Raw genomic sequence first — 17,550 nt, 5'->3', positions numbered from 1 at the left:
GTTGGACTACTATCCCCATTGAACTGCTGGACAAGCCTTTTACTGCTGCTCAGGAACAAAATGTGGCTGAAACCATATCTCCTAGCTAGGATTGCAGCTTCTACCAAAGCCTCCAATAAGGCACCATAAGCTGATTTTGCAGCACTGTTGTGGAAGCCTCTGAACACAATGTTTACCTGTATGTTTTGAGCCTCATAAGAGTTAAGCACTTCTCCTGACTTGTTTTTTCCTGACACCAGCAATCTTGATAATGAGATCCCATTGTCCAGCCAATCTCTGATCCTGTGCCTGATGAGTACCATTTCTTCTGTCAGCATTGTTGTGATTAGCAAATGCTTCATGATACCTGCAAAAAAGAGCTTGAGAGGTTAAAATTACATTCAAAGGATCCGGTTTTAAACCCTCATACACCACTTTATTTCTGTGGTTCCATATAGACCAGATGAGAGTGAAGACAAGTTGCAGATATCTCATATCTCCCTCCTCCAATCTGTTATGATCAAGTATTGTTCTACTAATCCACTGCTGGACAGAAACAGAACCAATTTCAGAGGACTGTATAGCTAGTTGGGATTCATACCAGCAAGCCCTAGAGAAAGAGCAATTAAGAAAGAGATGAGCTCATGAGCGGATGATTCTTCATCAGAATCACAAAGAGGGCACAGACCAACATTAACAATCCCCCTATGATTTAGAGTTAGGAAGGTAGGCAGGCTGTCATGCAAGAGTCTCCAAATACAATTGCAAATTTTTAAGGGCACATTGACCTTCCAAATACAATTGCAAAGTTTCAAGTCTCCAAATACTTGCTTGCATTAACATAATCAGACATCTACATTTGAGGCCAGACTTAATCCAAAAAGTACATTACAGGATAGACAAGCAAAATGTGTGTATTGTCTATCCTCTTCTTTGAAATGTCAACTTTTTTTTTCTCAGCAAAAAAAAGAAAAGAAATGCCAACCTTTTTTTTATATTTGAGGCTTGATGGTGTAAGCCATGCGTCGCTCTTGCTTCAAACTTGAAGGACGCTTATCTTGATGTGTTGTTTCTTCTTCCTTTATTTTTGAGAACAATGATCACTTCATTGCAATTGCATTCGAACTCACTTCTTTTAAATTCCTAATTTCTTTTTTTTTTTTTTTAATAATTTGTCAGCGATTGCGTAATACATTTTTTATTATAAATAGTCAAGGCAAGATACAAATGTGTTTTATTATTTTATATATATATATATATTTTGCTTTAGGCATGATTTGATGTTAAATCCTTTATTCGAAGACCTGATATTTTATCACTTAAGCTAAGTGAAACCGACTTGGCCCTTGAAAATGAAAATAATCTTTACTTTTTCTATTTAATTGAATTACCACCTTCTAAACTTAGAACAATGCTAAACCACATGTATATTATTGTCAATTTGATATGTATATATATATATATATATTTTGCTAAAGAAGTTCATCAATATTGTTAGCTAGTGAGTTACATTGCAATTTTTCTTCACTGACTTTGCAATTGGATTGGAGACCAAGTTCACCCTCTTGTTCAATCAAGTTTTATTATTTTTTTAATTAGAAACTTTAAGTTTTGATCTAATACGGAATGGTACCCATTTTTTAGATATGCACATTTGCGTATAATTAAAAAAAAAAAAAAAACAAAAAGTAAGGTTTTAACTTAACAAGCTGTATGTAAACAAATTAACTAAAAAGTTAAAAGAAAAGTCTTTACCAAACATAGATTTAATCACTTTTTAGCTAAAAAAATCTGTAAAAAAATAAAATAATAATAAAACAAGATGAGAGAGAAAGTGAAATTAAAGGAGATGAACCCCTCAATTGCATTATTTAAGCAAATCCTTCAATAATAGACAAAGTTGAGTCCTGAACCTAAACCAACAAACTCATAGAAAACGACCTGCTAGGAAAAAACTGTGAACAAATTACATTCAATCATTGTCAGTTGCCAGCAACTCTGGCATACCATACTATGTACATTTTCGAATAACTAATAAATTATGAACCAATCCACATCTTATTGGCTACTTAACCAATCCCACTTTCTCAATTACTATTCTGGGAAAATATAGAGCCACTTTATCTTAACTAATAGACCAAAATCAAAATTAGAGCACCACCAATCACTCAAGGTGAACCAGTTAGAGCTGACGAACTAGTTAGAGCTGCAGTACTTAATGGCTTGCCTCGTCCCATAGTGAAACCCCTTGTCCCATCTGGCATTCTTGGGCCCTTGGAAGCCTGTTTGGCAGATGCTTCACAATGAACACCACTGCTGCACAGTTGTGGAGATAAGGCATTTAGGCCACGTCCAATATGGCTTTGAGCACGTCCCCGGGACTTTCCACGTCCTTGAGCCCATCCTTTCTTTGTTCCAACTGAATTTTCCTCACCCTAATAATATAGCAGACATTCTTTTTAATAAGTAATTATTTTTGTCTGTAGGGAAAGTGTATCAAGACAATCAAATTAGGCCAATGGTGCACCTTCCTTAGTGTGCAAGTTATGAAAAGACTAATTTGTTTGAAAATTTAGCTTGGTGAGATGAATGGGGTGCACATAGTGAGCCTATATGCCAAAAAATGACTCCCTATAGTGTTCGTCATTTAGAAGATCATAGAGTCTGTTTTATGCATAAAAAATTCTACAATATGATTAGTTATAAAAGCGAGGACACTTACATTGCTCTCAATGGCCGAATCTATGTTTTTTGGCTGCAAGGAATCTTCAGAGGATTCAGGAGGTGGCTTCTCATCATCCTCTGAAACACAATCAAAGTCTGACTTTCTGCTCTTTAGAACAGATTTTGGCTGGACATCATTACAATCGAAGTAATGAAATTTGTTCAATACAGAAGCATAGTGATAAAAGAAGTCAGAAGCTACAAGGAGAACTAGTTTAGTAATTAATTAGACATACCGTGCGTCTAAGCAGCAACTTTACTCGAAGCCCTTTTCTCCAGTTCCTTTCATCATTTAATTTCTCAACCTGGTGAAGTTGACAAGTTATTAATGCTGTTACAAGGATAGTAATGAACTTAGAAAGTTTGTATATTAAGTTTCTTCATGATTTTTTCATACCGCTTTTTCAGCTCTCTCTGTAGTCTCATATTCCACAAGTGTATGGAGCTAAAAAGAAAAGAAATTCGGACAAATAATGTAAGAAAAACTTTTGGGATAATCTCTTGCCTATAAGAACAAAATGGCTTAATTCATTCTGTCTACCTTGTTACTAATTGAAAAATCGCATTTGGAGCGGGAAGAATTGGATTCCTGTGGATGACATATTCGAATTGTTTTCACACTGCACAGTGACACAGTAACCATAATAAGCCACAAAGACTTTCTTCACAAGTAAAAAAACCAGACGAGAAATAAAATACAATCAACAGACCCAACCTTCCAACCACACCAAATATTTTCTCAAGGTTTTGATGAGAGTGATCTTCAGGCAAATTCTCTGCAACAATAGTACGAGACTGCAAGACAAAGAACCATTACAAGAAAAACCATCTAAAAATTATAGTTTCCCTCATTATAGGAAGTCTAACAGTGCTTACCTGTAACTCCTCTTTGGCTCTCTCAGTGAAAGGGTCTCTACGTCTAACCTTCTTGCCATCATCACTTACAACCTTGCATGCATCATACAAAGAGTATGTGTATTGAAAGACCGCACTAAAGAAAAATTACACAAGCTTTACTTAATATAATATATATTAACAAGTAGAAATTTTGAAGTTGACCAAAGACATACAAGCCTTGAAGAGGACCGCAGTGCTTGGACAAGTACAGAGTTATTACTAACAAGGGACTTGATCTTTTTTGTGGAAGCAATAACAGAAATTGGAACTGTCATGAAGACAAAACACAAGAATGAGAATTATTTTTGAATTGAATCTATATACAAATAGTACTATTCCACGATCCTTACCATAACCTTCAGGATCTTTATTTATGTGTTTTGCCAAAGCATCATATGCAAGCAGACTCATATCGCTGAACTGGTATTCCACCTGTTATATAAACAGAAACCATTCTCAAAATTTTGAAAGGTGTAAAAAGTACAATAGGAGCTTGCACTAAACAATACGTCATTGTTTAAAATTGTCACATCAAAAGGAAACATGGTATGCCAGAAAATGCTTCAGGTTGGAGGATTCAATAGCAGGAAAAGTAGCAATAATCAACGGTCTGTAGCTGGAGGGAAGTAACTGAAAGGTAATAGAAAATATGTAGAGCAAACATATTATGTCATGGAATTGGTTGAGAAATCTAGATAAGACTTGTAAGTGGGAGGAGGGGAAGTGTGTCAATGAGAATATGGAATATACAAAATATATTAGAACCTAAATTTGAAAGGATGTTGCCTCGATGTCAAGGAATGCTGAGCACCCCTAAATGAAAAGAAGGTTTAAAACATTTAAGTAGAAAACATCAATATTTGCTTGGCATTCCAACAATGGGGGCATAAATAAGAAACATTTGTCTCCCAAAATTGTACACCTTGATTTTATAAATGGATTTCCTGCATAGCAGGTTTCCTACATGGGAAAAGCGAAACTACAGATTAGTCCCCTGCCAAGAATATTTTTAATGAGTATCTCATCTCATTTGGACAAGGTCCATTAAAGATTTGAAGTTTAAATGTCTGGAAAAATACCTGTGGTGAAGAGGTTGTCTAAATACTATTGATTTTGCCAGAAGAAAAAGCTCTAGTTTTTTTTAGATAACTTTCATCAGATTTGCCTCACACTTATTATAGGTGGTGCATATGTGCGGAAATGGTACATGGATTTACATCAGTTTAGTCTGAAAGGGCCAACTATACTAGAATGTGGAAAAGCCGTAGGCATGATAGAAATGCCCAAGAAGATCAGATAATGATGCTGCCACATATGAAATAAGTTTATCAAAAGCTGATCTTCACTGTCAAGATTTCATTTTCAAATTGACAATCTTAAGTTCAAAATGCGAATAACTCAACAAGATTTAAATCATGAATGCCACAGGATAGCTTGGCCTAACTTGGGCTGTGTCCAATCCTTTTTTTTTTTTTTTTTTTAAACATTAAAATTCATGACAAATCAACAAAATATTGAATAAACACGCATATCTAAAATGTGCATTGGTTTTTCTTCCCCCCTAAATGAAAAGGGTGATGGAAGAATAGTTGTGGCAATCCTATCTAGGCTTGATCACAGTAGATTCTCTACCTGCCAGGAATCAATGCCTAAGGGGCCTAGATGATAAAAGGGCCGCAGGCACTCCTCAGGTAGGTTGAGCCACGACCCTACTACTTCAACCCCACTCAGATCACCGGTTATTTCAAGCGTATCATGCAAATCCTCAAGCTGAATCAATGTTATGGCATTACCCTGCCCGAAGGTTCTAACTAATGGCCTACCACATTCCCTAACCACTAGGCCACAATTCTGGGTGGTAAACTACATTGGATTTATTAACTTGATCAAGAAAAAAGCATGACTAATTCTTTACTTGTCATATAACTTATTCAAAAGATATAATGTTAGAATATGGCTAAGGGGTTAAATTAACCATTTCCTAATAGCTTAGGCTTTTGGAACAATTGGTGATTTATCATAATATATGAGCAAGTGTAATTGAATTCAAACCTATTTTCGCAGCTTAATTTGAAACAATTGATAATTTGTCAATAAACACACATGCAACAATAGTTTCACATAAATGAGACTATGCAAGATCATGTTCAAACTAATCACCTGTTTGTTGATCTTTTGCTGAAGATCATTAGTTTGGGTGTTCTTGGAGAGACTGGGTGGCACAACATTGTGGTTGGAGATCAAACATGCAGGGTCTTGGTCCCCAACATAGAACAAATTAGAGCCACAACCAGCAGTCCCACCAAGAAAGTGGAAGCATGGATAGACATAACCCGAGATAGGCATATGGGTCTGTGATCTTGGCACAAATTCAGGTGCCTGGGCATTGAATCTGAATGATACACTGCTTGTTTCTTTCATTTTCATTTCCTTTTCTGTACTGTCTTGGATTTTCTCAGGTTGTGCTTGTGCCATTTTCTTCTATGTGTTAGTTTTTTCACCTCTCATCCAGAGATTTGTCTTTCAATCTTTGTTTATTCTCTCTCTCTCTCTCTCTCTCTCTCCCCCCTGAAATTTTGTAACTGTCTGTACTTTTTGACATAGATGCCACTTTTCGCGCCAATATACGGGGGCATCTATGTTTCAACGAGGGGACTGTTTTATTACACATGACCGTTGCCTGTGGGTTTGAGTTTTGACTGGTTTTTTAAGGTTAGGATTTGCTTACAAAACCAAAAGGCTAGTTTTTGCTCTCTCTCCCCTAAAATCTTGCTGTGGTCACTTTGGTCAACCGAATTATGTAACATGTATTTCGTTGGGACAAGATATTACTTGTTTGACAAGTGTACAATCCATTGACCTAAGGGGATCTACTATTTTGAAAAATTTGTACGATGCTATGATTCAACTCCCAATTTTGACAACCATTGATTCAACACCCAATTCTGACAACCATAAACTACATAGAATTATTCTATAGTCACAACAAAATCTCATAACAATTTCATGACAGCTGAAACATCAATCTATTATAGGTTAAGACAAAATTAAATAAACTACAACTAAAAACAAAGATGATATGAAAATGTTATGACATTTTGTTGCATCCCTAAACTTTCTCGACTATAAAAAATGCATTTTGGGGTGGTAAAACAGTCACACTCTTCTATATATGGGATTTATATGTGTGAGTTTTTATTTATTATTATTATTATAATTCAATAGTTACAAGGAGATGCGGGATTTAAATTCTATTCTTTTTTGTTAGAAATACCCAGATGTATTAGTTGAGTTACATTACTCTCTTGGCATATGTATAAGTTTCATATGTGAAAGATATTCTATATATGTGTGTAGAGATGGGTTCAAGTTACACCTTGTGTAACTGCATAAAAGTTACACCTTTTTATAGCCATTGATTTTCATGAGATCTAACGGTTAGAAATAAAACAATATTATTTACATCACTATTAAATACTTACCTAATTAATAGTATCTTCATTATCTCTCTCCTTATTAATTACATTTACAATTTTTCCCCAAAAAAAAAAAAAAAAAACATTTACAAGTATCCGAACTTCATTTGGACCGGTGAGATTTACTTATTAAATTGGTGGGATTTAAGTTCAATTTCGTTGGGTTCATTAGGTAAGGCAAGTATCGATCTAGCTATGGTTTTCTTAAAATTTGGGGTAGTCTGGGAAGGTGGTAAGCAAAGGACAAAGGTTACAGTTGGTTATGGTCCACCAAATGTGATGGATAAATCCCATAAAAAAATTGTGATGGATAAATAAAGAGAAATAAGGAAGATAAACAAAGGGATTTGCACGAAATTAATAATTTAATATTAATAGTTGCATCAATGGAGGACAATTTGTGTTATTCTCTTTCTCTCTTTGCATTTGACCACCGAAGTGACGACCACCAAAAACCTAGGAATTCCAATGTTTAAGAAGAGGGTAGAGAATAGAAACTTTGCAAAATTTCCAAGAAATGATCCTTCCTTCGCTGTGATTCTTGAATTAGAAGTTAGAACCCATTATATCACTCACATAAATTTGGTTGCAGTAACAGAATCATGAGATTTGTTTAAAGAAGTTGGTGTACTGGCGGAGACTTTAAAGGAAAAGGATTAAGTTCATCTCTAAAAATAAAAAGGAAAAGTATTAAGTGTTGGGAACGATGAACATGGATAGGTTTTCAAGGAAAATTAGCTAATTTGGCATTTAATGCCTCTATATTAATAACATGTTTAAGTGGTGTATTTTTAACTGTTAGATCTCATAAAAATCAATGGCTATAAAAAGGTGTAACTTTTATAGAGATACACTAGGTGTAACTTTTTGTGCTAAAGAGAATCATCCAACAAGAGTTGTGGATCAATGTTTAATATTCTTAGACTGAAAAAAAATTGGACCTAAACTCATTAACCTAACTCGAAAACACCTAATCTAAACCCAAGTCCAAAGGAAAACACCTAATCTAAACCCAAGTTTTTTTTTTACCCAAATTTAAAATGGGCCGGATCAAGCTGTCACGTGGGTTTACCTATTTTTGAAACAATTTTATTCTTTTTAATGAATTAGACCAAATGGGACATCACACCAACAGAGTGTGATTTCTTTCACACACAAGCCTAATAGTTTAGTACGCTATTTTTTTATTTTTTTTATTAAAAAAAAAAAAAACTAAATGCTTGGAATGATTTTGTCTTTGTCTCTACTTCTCACTCTCACTCTCAAATCTCATCATCTTAGTTCTCTCATACTACTGCCACGCACTTGATGATACAGTCCACTACGTTTATTTTATTTTCTTTTATGGTGATAATATCATTAGTGAACTTTGAACGGTGTAAAATAAACTTAAGAGTTTATGCATTATTTAATTATCATATTTTGAGTATTTTGTTATTTATTCTCTTATTTGTAGTAACAAAAAAATAAAGACAATATAATTTTTTTTTAAATAAAAATTGCATGTGAAAAAATAGGGGTCAACCCATAATCTAATCAATCCAACCCATTCACAACTCATTTAAGATGACCCATATTTTTTACCTGAACCCGTTTCTAATCTGAACCTAATTAACCAACCTGACTCCAACGGTTTGAGAGGCCTAAATATTCCTATCTTCCTCTTGTGCAAGTCTAGGGTGTAGATTTGTTAAGATAGTTCTGGGCCTACTTGAGATTTACCTAAGTAGCCCAATAATTGCCAATGCAGTTTGAAATGAAATTCGTCACTCAGTCTCTCAGACAACAAAGAAGGACCTAGGTACAACCATTGTAGGTCCAAGCTAGGATTTAGTGAGAAATTGAGATTGTCTAATTGCAAGATTCCTATGGCCCGAGCATTATTTTTTCTTATGTCCTATTTTCTAATCAACAACCTATAGGTCATATCGTATGAAAGGCTCTAAAAGATGTCAATCGAAGTAAAAAGATACAGAGAATTAACTGAAAGAGTACTATGGTATTGACCAGTGTGCATAGAACAGAAAAAATGAAATACACTTACAGGTCGTTGCAACTTAGACAATCAAGATAAGTGAGAAAGTTCTGGTTTTGGGTTCAAACTTTAGAATGCTGTCTTTGCATTAATGATGGTAGTTCTTTAATAGAAGATGGATCAATCTAGGAGTTTGAAGTTTAAAGGTAAATGTACATATACAATGTGTACGTTTTTAAACCCCTTAAAACACAACTAGATTAACCTAGTTAATTAGTAAAGTGATTACTTAGTCAAATTATCAAATCTAAGTTAACACAAATATATCATATCAATGTAAAGTGTGAAAAATAAAAAATACAAAGATATGATGACTTAGGAAAACCAAATCGGTAAAAAACCTAAAGAGGATTTAACCTAGCTATTCTTAAGGTAAACCGAATTCACTATGAAAGAATTGAAGTTTACACAATAGCGACTTAGACCACTAATATCCTATTACTACCTCAAGTAGGAAACTTCCTACCACGATAACGTGACAGCGCCGAGTTCACAGACTACTTCCCAGCAAGTACAAACACTCTCGCTTGTGTGTCTTTAAGCTCTTGAATCTGCAACTGAATCGATCATTAAGTTCTTGACATAGTCTTGATTCTTGATAACCCTAAGTATGTGTAGAGGCAAACACCTCTAGATCTCACAAAATATTCACATAGACACACACACAGCATAAAAAACTACTTCAAAATATGGATAGGGTTTTTTCTTTTATACTTAAGACAAAACATAAAACCCTACACATCAAACGGGCTTGAGCTGAATTGGAAATTCTGCAGAAAAAACAATCTGAACGACTTTCAATCGATCAAGTCTAATTCTTGATTAATCGAGCCAGGCAAATTTATACAATAAATCCTATAGTAACTCGATTTCAACTTTACATAAAAACACATACTTTGAGCAAGTCTAAATAAGACTAAAACTGTTTTGATCATGGTTTGCCAACATTATAAAATGAAGTTCTAATACATTAGTTCCTAATTTCTTAAAACCTAACACAATGCATATTTTATATACAAATTGTAGTCTGTAAGACTAAATTTTGTGTATGACTTTTCAATCCTTTTGAAATAAATTGCTCATTCATCTAAAAAAAAAAAAACTAAATTTTGAAACGTGCATCCCATCTAATTTAAGAGAAACAGGGTTGTTGAAAATTGAAATAAACAAGAACACATCATTAAGTCTGCAACTGAATCGATCATTAAGTTCTTGACATAGTCTTGATTCTTGATAACCCTAAGTATGTGTAGAGGCAAACACCTCTAGATCTCACAAAATATTCACATAGACACACACACAGCATAAAAAACTACTTCAAAACATGGATAGGGTTTTTTCTTTTATACTTAAGACAAAACATAAAACCCTACACATCAAACGGGCTTGAGCTGAATTGGAAATTCTGCAGAAAAAACAATCTAAACGACTTTCAATCGATCAAGTCTAATTCTTGATTAATCGAGCCAGGCAAATTTATACAATAAATCCTACAGTAACTCGATTTCAACTTTACATAAAAACACATACTTTGAGCAAGACTAAATAAGATTAAAACCGTTTTGATCATGGTTTGCCAACATTATAAAATGAAGTTCTAATACATTAGTTCCTAATTTCTTAAAACCTAACACAATACATATTTTATATACAAATTGTAGTCTGTAAGACTAAATTTTGTGTATGACTTTTCAATCCTTTTGAAATAAATTGCTCATTCATCTAAAAAAAAAAAAACTAAATTTTGAAACGTGCATCCCATCTAATTTAAGAGAAACAGGGTTGTTGAAAATTGAAATAAACAAGAACACATCATAGTGGGGAAAAAAGAAATCGAAATCTAGGCTCAAAGATCTCAATATGACTATCAAAAGATGAAAGAAGTGCACATCAAAGAATGAATAGATTGGTTCCACACTTCCACATGATTTTAGAGAAGACAAGTTTTGTTTAGAAAAATCTCTTATTAATTGGTAAAAGTTGTCTAAGTTCTAATTGTCAATTGTCAACCAGAGAAAGATAAGGTTTAACATAATAGCTGTGAACAAGAATTGTTGGTCAGAAGGTTATTTTATTTTTGGTTCTAAGAGGTGCAATTTTTTTAATAGATATATAATTTAATATCTCCCCAGGTAGAACTCATGAGGGGAAAAAATATTTGAAAATATGTTAGCGTGGTTGGCCTATTCACCAAAATTGAGAACTCTCTTCTACATTTGTCCCCTTGGTAATGATTTTTTACACAATTACACATGTCCTTTTGGGTAGTGTTTCTGTTTAATATAAATTTCCAAATTATACCATGGCAATCAAAAGGGATCATTATCTCTGGCTGGTCTTTGAAGGAATCTTAAATAGGAATGGTCTTCATTGTGGGACCAATTGCATATATTTTGCTTCAGCTACCATGTGACTAGCCAATGTGCTTAGCTGCTAAAAAAATAAAAATATTCTATCCTCTAGTAGTATTCTAGTTCTCTTATCTATCTACCAATTAAAGAAAGGGAATACTTATCAGATTTGAACATAAAATAAAATAAATTAACCCTATGTATATAGAGAAAGAAGTGAAGTTGATGAGAGGTTCCATCATTTTCACACTCAATTTTCACCAAACAAACAAATACCATATGTAAAGTGGACCTATCAAAGTGGGCTCCTTCATTATAATCTTGTCTACAAGATTCTCTCTATTATTTTGCTTGTGAGAGTGACTATTTTGTCATGCACCCAGATAAACATTACAACTGATTGTGTTTTCTTAGTGGGATATGACTGGGTTAGGTAAAAGGATGATATTTGGGTTTTGAACATTTTGTGAAGAATTAAGAGGCTGTTTGGAGACCACATAATTGGGTCAGCAGGTTCAAAACCATATAATGTGATAATGTTATTAAGTGCACAAACCTGTTGATATTCATGTACTTTGTTTATCAAATGAGCAATTTTCTCAATATAGTAAGAGTCAAGCTTTGGTTTACATATGAGTGGAAGTCATTAAATAATGAAAAGAAGATTGACTCAATAAACAGAGAAATGCTACATGTTCAACATTTTTAGAACACTTTCACAACAAATTATAAGCAATAACTTGTTGATTCTAATTTGAAACCTCAACTGAAATTACTTTTTTACCTACCAATAACAGCTAGTAACAATTTACTACTTTGAATTTGTTGTGAACATTACATTTCTCTGATATTCAATGGCTATCTACTGATTCATTCTTGAACCTTCTCGCATTACTGCAAACTTATGCAATGTGTACCTAGGACTATGTCATATTGGTTTTGGATGAGAATTGAGAAATCTTGTTCACCAAACAGCCCTTATTGACAATTAATGAAATGCCAAGAGTTAGCTAAATTGAAAGGATCATGTCAACATCTACTTGTCTACTTTTCATTAAATATACAAGAAAAAAAAAATCCCATTCCAGAAGGTTGAAGATAACCACAACAATTAAAGGAATAAACCCAAATATATTCTCCCAGAGATAAGTCCGGATCTTGTCCTGTTTTCTTGTACGACAAAAACACTATACCCCACCAATTGAAGTTCGAATATTGGAATAATCATTTAATTAAAACACGTTTCTACTCATTCCACTAAACACAATAGTAACATTACAAGACAGAATAATGCCCGAAAGATCATGCTGATAAAATTTAACATGCAACAAATAAAAACAAGCTCAAGTGCCAAGGAAAGCAACTTTAATTCAATCATAGTGCAGGGTACAACACATTGGATTCATTTGCACCAAACATTCAAAAGAAAACTGCCCCAACGATCCGAAATTGCAACAATCTTGCTGATATCAAATTCCATTCTACATCACAACTAACTTAAAAAGCATCTTGCCAAGAATCTTTAACTCAATAGCACTATATGCTCTCCTTTATGAGAAAAATAAGGTTCCAATCTCTCCTCCGTTATTGTTGTAATTATTAAATTATCCAAATAATAATAATAAACTTGAAAGCATTTTAGATGGACCAGCCAATAATCTGAGGTTAAGGAATTGGTTAACCTTCCTCCTATTAATTCCTTGATTCGGGTCTGGAATTCCAAGGAAGACAAAATCCTGAGAAAAATCTATGCAGAACTGAAGAGATTGTTTGCCATCTTAAAATGAAGTACATGACTTGTTGAGCCAGTCCTGTAAATGGAAAAGTGAGAGGGAACTAAAAATGACTTTTTACATTTATTATTGGTGGTGGAATATTTGAAGGATATCAACTTTTCTTTTTCTCTCCTCTGTTTTTCTGGCAACCTCATGGGGCTCAACTTATGGTTTTCTCCTCATATGAGAGTCGTACCAATCTTAACTCTCAAATGGATTCCAGATAGGAGCTCTCAAAATTCTCATAACAGAAAAGATTCTAACAAATTTTGGTGAAATGATTTCCAATTACTTAAATTCAAAGATGAGAGCATGATGAGCTAGAAACACTTTCCCCTAGAATGAACAAAGGACCTACAATATGGAAACAATTAGTCGACCTACTATTATCCATTGACAATGGATCTGCAGAAACAAAGGTTTGAGGGAATAAGAGAAAAGTCCAAGCTAAGATTCTAACTTTAAAATTCATAACAAGTATTAGGTAACTAAGAGATTTACGATATGGGTCAATGGCCTTGTTTCTTCCGTGCACACATGGATTTGTTCAGAATTCTCTTACCAATCCCGCAATAAAATAACAACTCAAATTTGAGACAGAAGGAAAGCTAATCCTGCAAAATTTCACAGCCTCTCAAGATCCTTCTCATTTATGTATAGTGTAATTTTCTTATATAGTAATTAGCTCCTCCCATGTATACGTCTTATCTGCAAAAATTTCATGGTGGATGAACTCTATACATCAGCTTTTCCAGGTTTCTGAGTGTGACTTTTCCAGCTATAGCCCTCAGATTTTGCATCTTCATCATCTTCCATGCTGTCACCACCTGTGGTGGAGGTCCCTCCAGTGTTCCCAGTTAAGTGCAGGGGACCTTGGGGAGAACCAGACTGGGAACTGCTAGCCTTAGAAGAGTCACCATACTGATCTTGCATCCATAAACTCCCTAAAACAACAACAGATTGATTTGCAGGAGCAGCTGCTGTAGAATTTGGAAGCCTTCGAGTATGAAGTCTGTATTTCTGCAAGAACAATAAAAACCTTCAATCAATTGTGATCATTGGAATCAAGTTCCATTCAAAATATCAACCTTATAGAATGCCTTAATTTCTTGGAAAAAAATGAGGTAATGGAAACATAAATTCTGGACTTCCTCCTGCGATTAATTTATTCCTCATTCTTCCAAGTAACGAACAGAGAAGAAAGGCAGAAAGAAAATTAAGAACTTACTTGTAAATGACTCTTAACTTCATCGTTGGTGAGCCCATCAACCTGCATCAGTTCTCTAATTTGCTTTGGAGTAGCCACTGCAAAATATACGGAAAGTTCAAATTAGACCCTTTGATATCAAAAGTAAGGTAATGCAATCTATCACAGCTATATTTGATATACCAGTAAGACTTTCAGCAGATTCATAGATGATCTGCAACAACCACTATTTCCCTATTCTGTATCTCTTCACTATAAATCATTATCCTTATAATACAATTTCATATCTTATCATGTTGATGAAAAGCACAACACCACAACTGTGCTCTATATCTAAAATATCCATCTTTGAGATAAAGTTGACCTCAAGAGGAACAAAATGAAATAGCACTAGTCCTGCTCTTACAATTGTTTTTGCACATTCAACAATTGTAAGAAAAAAATGTTATCCAACACCAAGAATTAAAGTCCAATTCGCGTATTTGTGGAACTCTAGACTCAACCAAAACAACACTCAAACAAAAAGTTTCCAAATTGTCATCTTGAACTTTGATTTTAGTTTCAGGGTCAAACCTTGTGAGCCTCCAAGTTGCTGCAGAGCATTGACAAATCGCCTATGCAACTCCGGTGACCAGCATCTCCTCTGTTTCCTAGCCGTCTGCTGCTGCGACTGCTGTGCCCCACTCCGTATAATAGCATTAGGAGCAGAGGAGGAAACAGATTTGCCACAGCTGGTTCTCAAACCATTAGAGCCTGATTCCTCCCTTGGATTGTTAATCCCCGGAGTAAGCAAAGAAAGTCCATGTACTGGCAATTCCTCCTTCTCCTCTTTCCTCGCCACTGGAAAACCCGGATAGGCCTTAAATGGCATAAATGCCCTGCCTCCATTTCTATTTCTACTAGACTGGAATGGATCCTCACTTCCTAAGACACCTTCTTCCTCACTTTTCTGCCATAGCCAAATAATAATAAAACATCAATTCCTCTATTACTTTCAATCAGATTGTCTCAATATTATTAATTAATTTGATAAATTCCTAGTTACTTTGTGTGTCTATGAAGTTATAATATTCCACTTATTTTTTCCATTATATACCTTTGTATCCAATTTAGGTTTAGATTTGGTGCAATCAGTAGAGGAGTAATCCTCAGTGTTCCACAGCTGAACAGAGCTCATCCAGTTCTTCTTATCCTTGTAATCCTTTTCTTTCTTGTTTTCTTCATCTTGATCACAATCTTTCTTCAGTGGTATAAACTCCTCCAACACTGGTTGAACCTCGTTAGGCACAGAGCATTGCATTGACTCCTTTAAAACTGAAATCGCTGCAAAAACACACACCAAAAAGAGTTAAAAATTTTACACAAAATCATTGACTAACATGTTCAAAAATTAAAACCCGTCTCAGAACTGGAATCCAAATATCCATTTCCAAAATTGGATGAAATTTCATACAGAAGAAACACAACAAAACGAAAAAACCATTAATCAAATAATCACCCAAACCCATAAACCCATGTCCAAATCAAGTAAAAAAAAAACAAAACAAAAAAAACAAAAATATGAACAAAACCCATGTATCAAAATCATCTAAAATAAAAAACCCATTTCTCAAAAAACCAAATTTATCGAAAAAAAAAAAACACACACACACAAATATATTCAAAACCAACCATCGTTCAATAAAATCATGCAGAGTGGAAGCTCGCGCTTAAACGCATCGATCTTCCCCATTTCTTCCTCCAATCTTTTCACGAAGTCATCGAGCTTCAACGCTCTCTCCGACAAGCTACCGATCATCGATACCTCCCTGAGAAAATCAGTGATCGTTTTCGGCACAAAACTCGGCGCAAAATCCAAGCTCAGCTCCGGTGGAACCGAACCCATCTCCCGATCTTTCACTTCCTTTTTCTATATCTCTCTTGTAATTATATCTCTCTGTTCTTCTTTCTCTCTTATGGATTTTCTTCAACAAACCGAGCAAAATATAGAGAGAAAGGCTAAGGATCTGTGTGTATATATATAATACAAACACACAGATAAATACATATATGTATATATAGGTATATTTCTAATACAGTGAAAGAGAAAAAAAAAAAAAAAATCTTGTGTTTGGATAAAAAAAAAAAAAAAAAATCTTGTGTTTGGAGATAGAGAAAAAGTGGGTAATGGAAAAGAAAAAAAAAAATGAAACCGAGAATTTTTACGCGGAGATTCTGTTGGTTTTGTTGAGAAGAGGAAGAGAGAAAAAGAATCGTCGAGTTTCTACGGGTTTTTATAAAGTCCACTTTTTCGTGTCGTCGCGTATATCATCCACCACAACAAATGGTAATTAGGTTTTGTACTATTTTTCCTTTTTGTCTTAAAATTTCTATACTACCCTTGTAATTTTCTTTGATTCTCTCTTTGTTTTCTTTGATTCTCTTTCTGACCTATAAATGCCATTGAAGTAATCTTGTTTGGTTGGTAAAATTTGTAGTGGGTCCATCGTAAATACGAGAGGAGAGTGTACCATGTCAACCTAATGGACTTTGAAAGTATCTAATGATTTTCTATATGGTATATTCTTTTTATACCAGTTCTATTCCGATTTTATTGCAAGTAACATGAAATATTGTAGGAGAGAATATATTGTTATAATAATTTATCAATAATGCTTCCGTAAATTCCATAAAAAAAAATGCTATCATAAAAAAAAAAATTACATTTTTACAAATTAATGATGTAACAAATTTTTACAGGTTTTCATTTGAACTTGTCATTGACATTATTTTTTAATTTATTAACAACTACTCATCATTTCAGTTTGTAGATTTTTTTTGTAAAAAAAAATTGTAGCAAAAGCTTTTTTCATAATTTAAAGGTTAAAGGTTAATATTTTCTATATGAAAAAATCTGATATAATTGAAAAAAAATTTGTAATATACTATAAGTTGGCCAATTATGAGTTGTAAATAGTAAAAATAATGTTTATGACACATCTATGTAAAAGAAATGGTTTACCACTCATAGTTTATCATCTTATCATATTATCTTTAAAGAAAATTGTGTTAGTAATAGAATTGTGTGTGTATATGTAAAGAACCTAATAGAAAAATATTTTATTAG

General features: G+C 33.9%; 2 protein-coding genes across 2 annotated transcripts; both read right to left on the bottom strand.

Moving 5' to 3' along the window:
• Nucleotides 1-1,814: 1,814 nt before the first annotated feature.
• LOC112010546 (la-related protein 6C) lies at nucleotides 1,815-6,208 on the bottom strand. The gene is made up of 10 exons (XM_024042896.2): nucleotides 5,761-6,208; nucleotides 3,951-4,032; nucleotides 3,774-3,868; nucleotides 3,580-3,651; nucleotides 3,419-3,498; nucleotides 3,245-3,323; nucleotides 3,101-3,148; nucleotides 2,940-3,008; nucleotides 2,702-2,830; nucleotides 1,815-2,414 (listed from the first exon to the last, which is right to left on the bottom strand). The coding sequence occupies exons 1-10, from the start codon at nucleotides 6,073-6,075 to the stop codon at nucleotides 2,148-2,150; spliced, it is 1,236 nt and encodes a 411-aa protein (XP_023898664.2). The 5' UTR covers nucleotides 6,076-6,208; the 3' UTR covers nucleotides 1,815-2,147.
• Nucleotides 6,209-13,504: 7,296 nt separating this feature from the next.
• Nucleotides 13,505-16,540, bottom strand: LOC112033031 (transcription factor HHO6). Its single transcript, XM_024065808.2, has 5 exons — nucleotides 16,116-16,540; nucleotides 15,541-15,767; nucleotides 15,018-15,393; nucleotides 14,466-14,542; nucleotides 13,505-14,257 (listed from the first exon to the last, which is right to left on the bottom strand). Exons 1-5 carry the CDS (start codon nucleotides 16,327-16,329, stop codon nucleotides 13,973-13,975), a joined length of 1,179 nt encoding a protein of 392 aa, XP_023921576.2. The 5' UTR covers nucleotides 16,330-16,540; the 3' UTR covers nucleotides 13,505-13,972.
• Nucleotides 16,541-17,550: the final 1,010 nt, after the last annotated feature.

Source organism: Quercus suber, unplaced genomic scaffold (genome assembly GCF_002906115.3).
Source record: "Quercus suber isolate HL8 unplaced genomic scaffold, Cork oak 2.0 scaffold_661, whole genome shotgun sequence".
Lineage (NCBI taxonomy): Eukaryota > Viridiplantae > Streptophyta > Magnoliopsida > Fagales > Fagaceae > Quercus > Quercus suber.
Note: the sequence above shows the minus strand (reverse complement) of the source record. Positions and strands in the feature narration are given on the sequence as shown.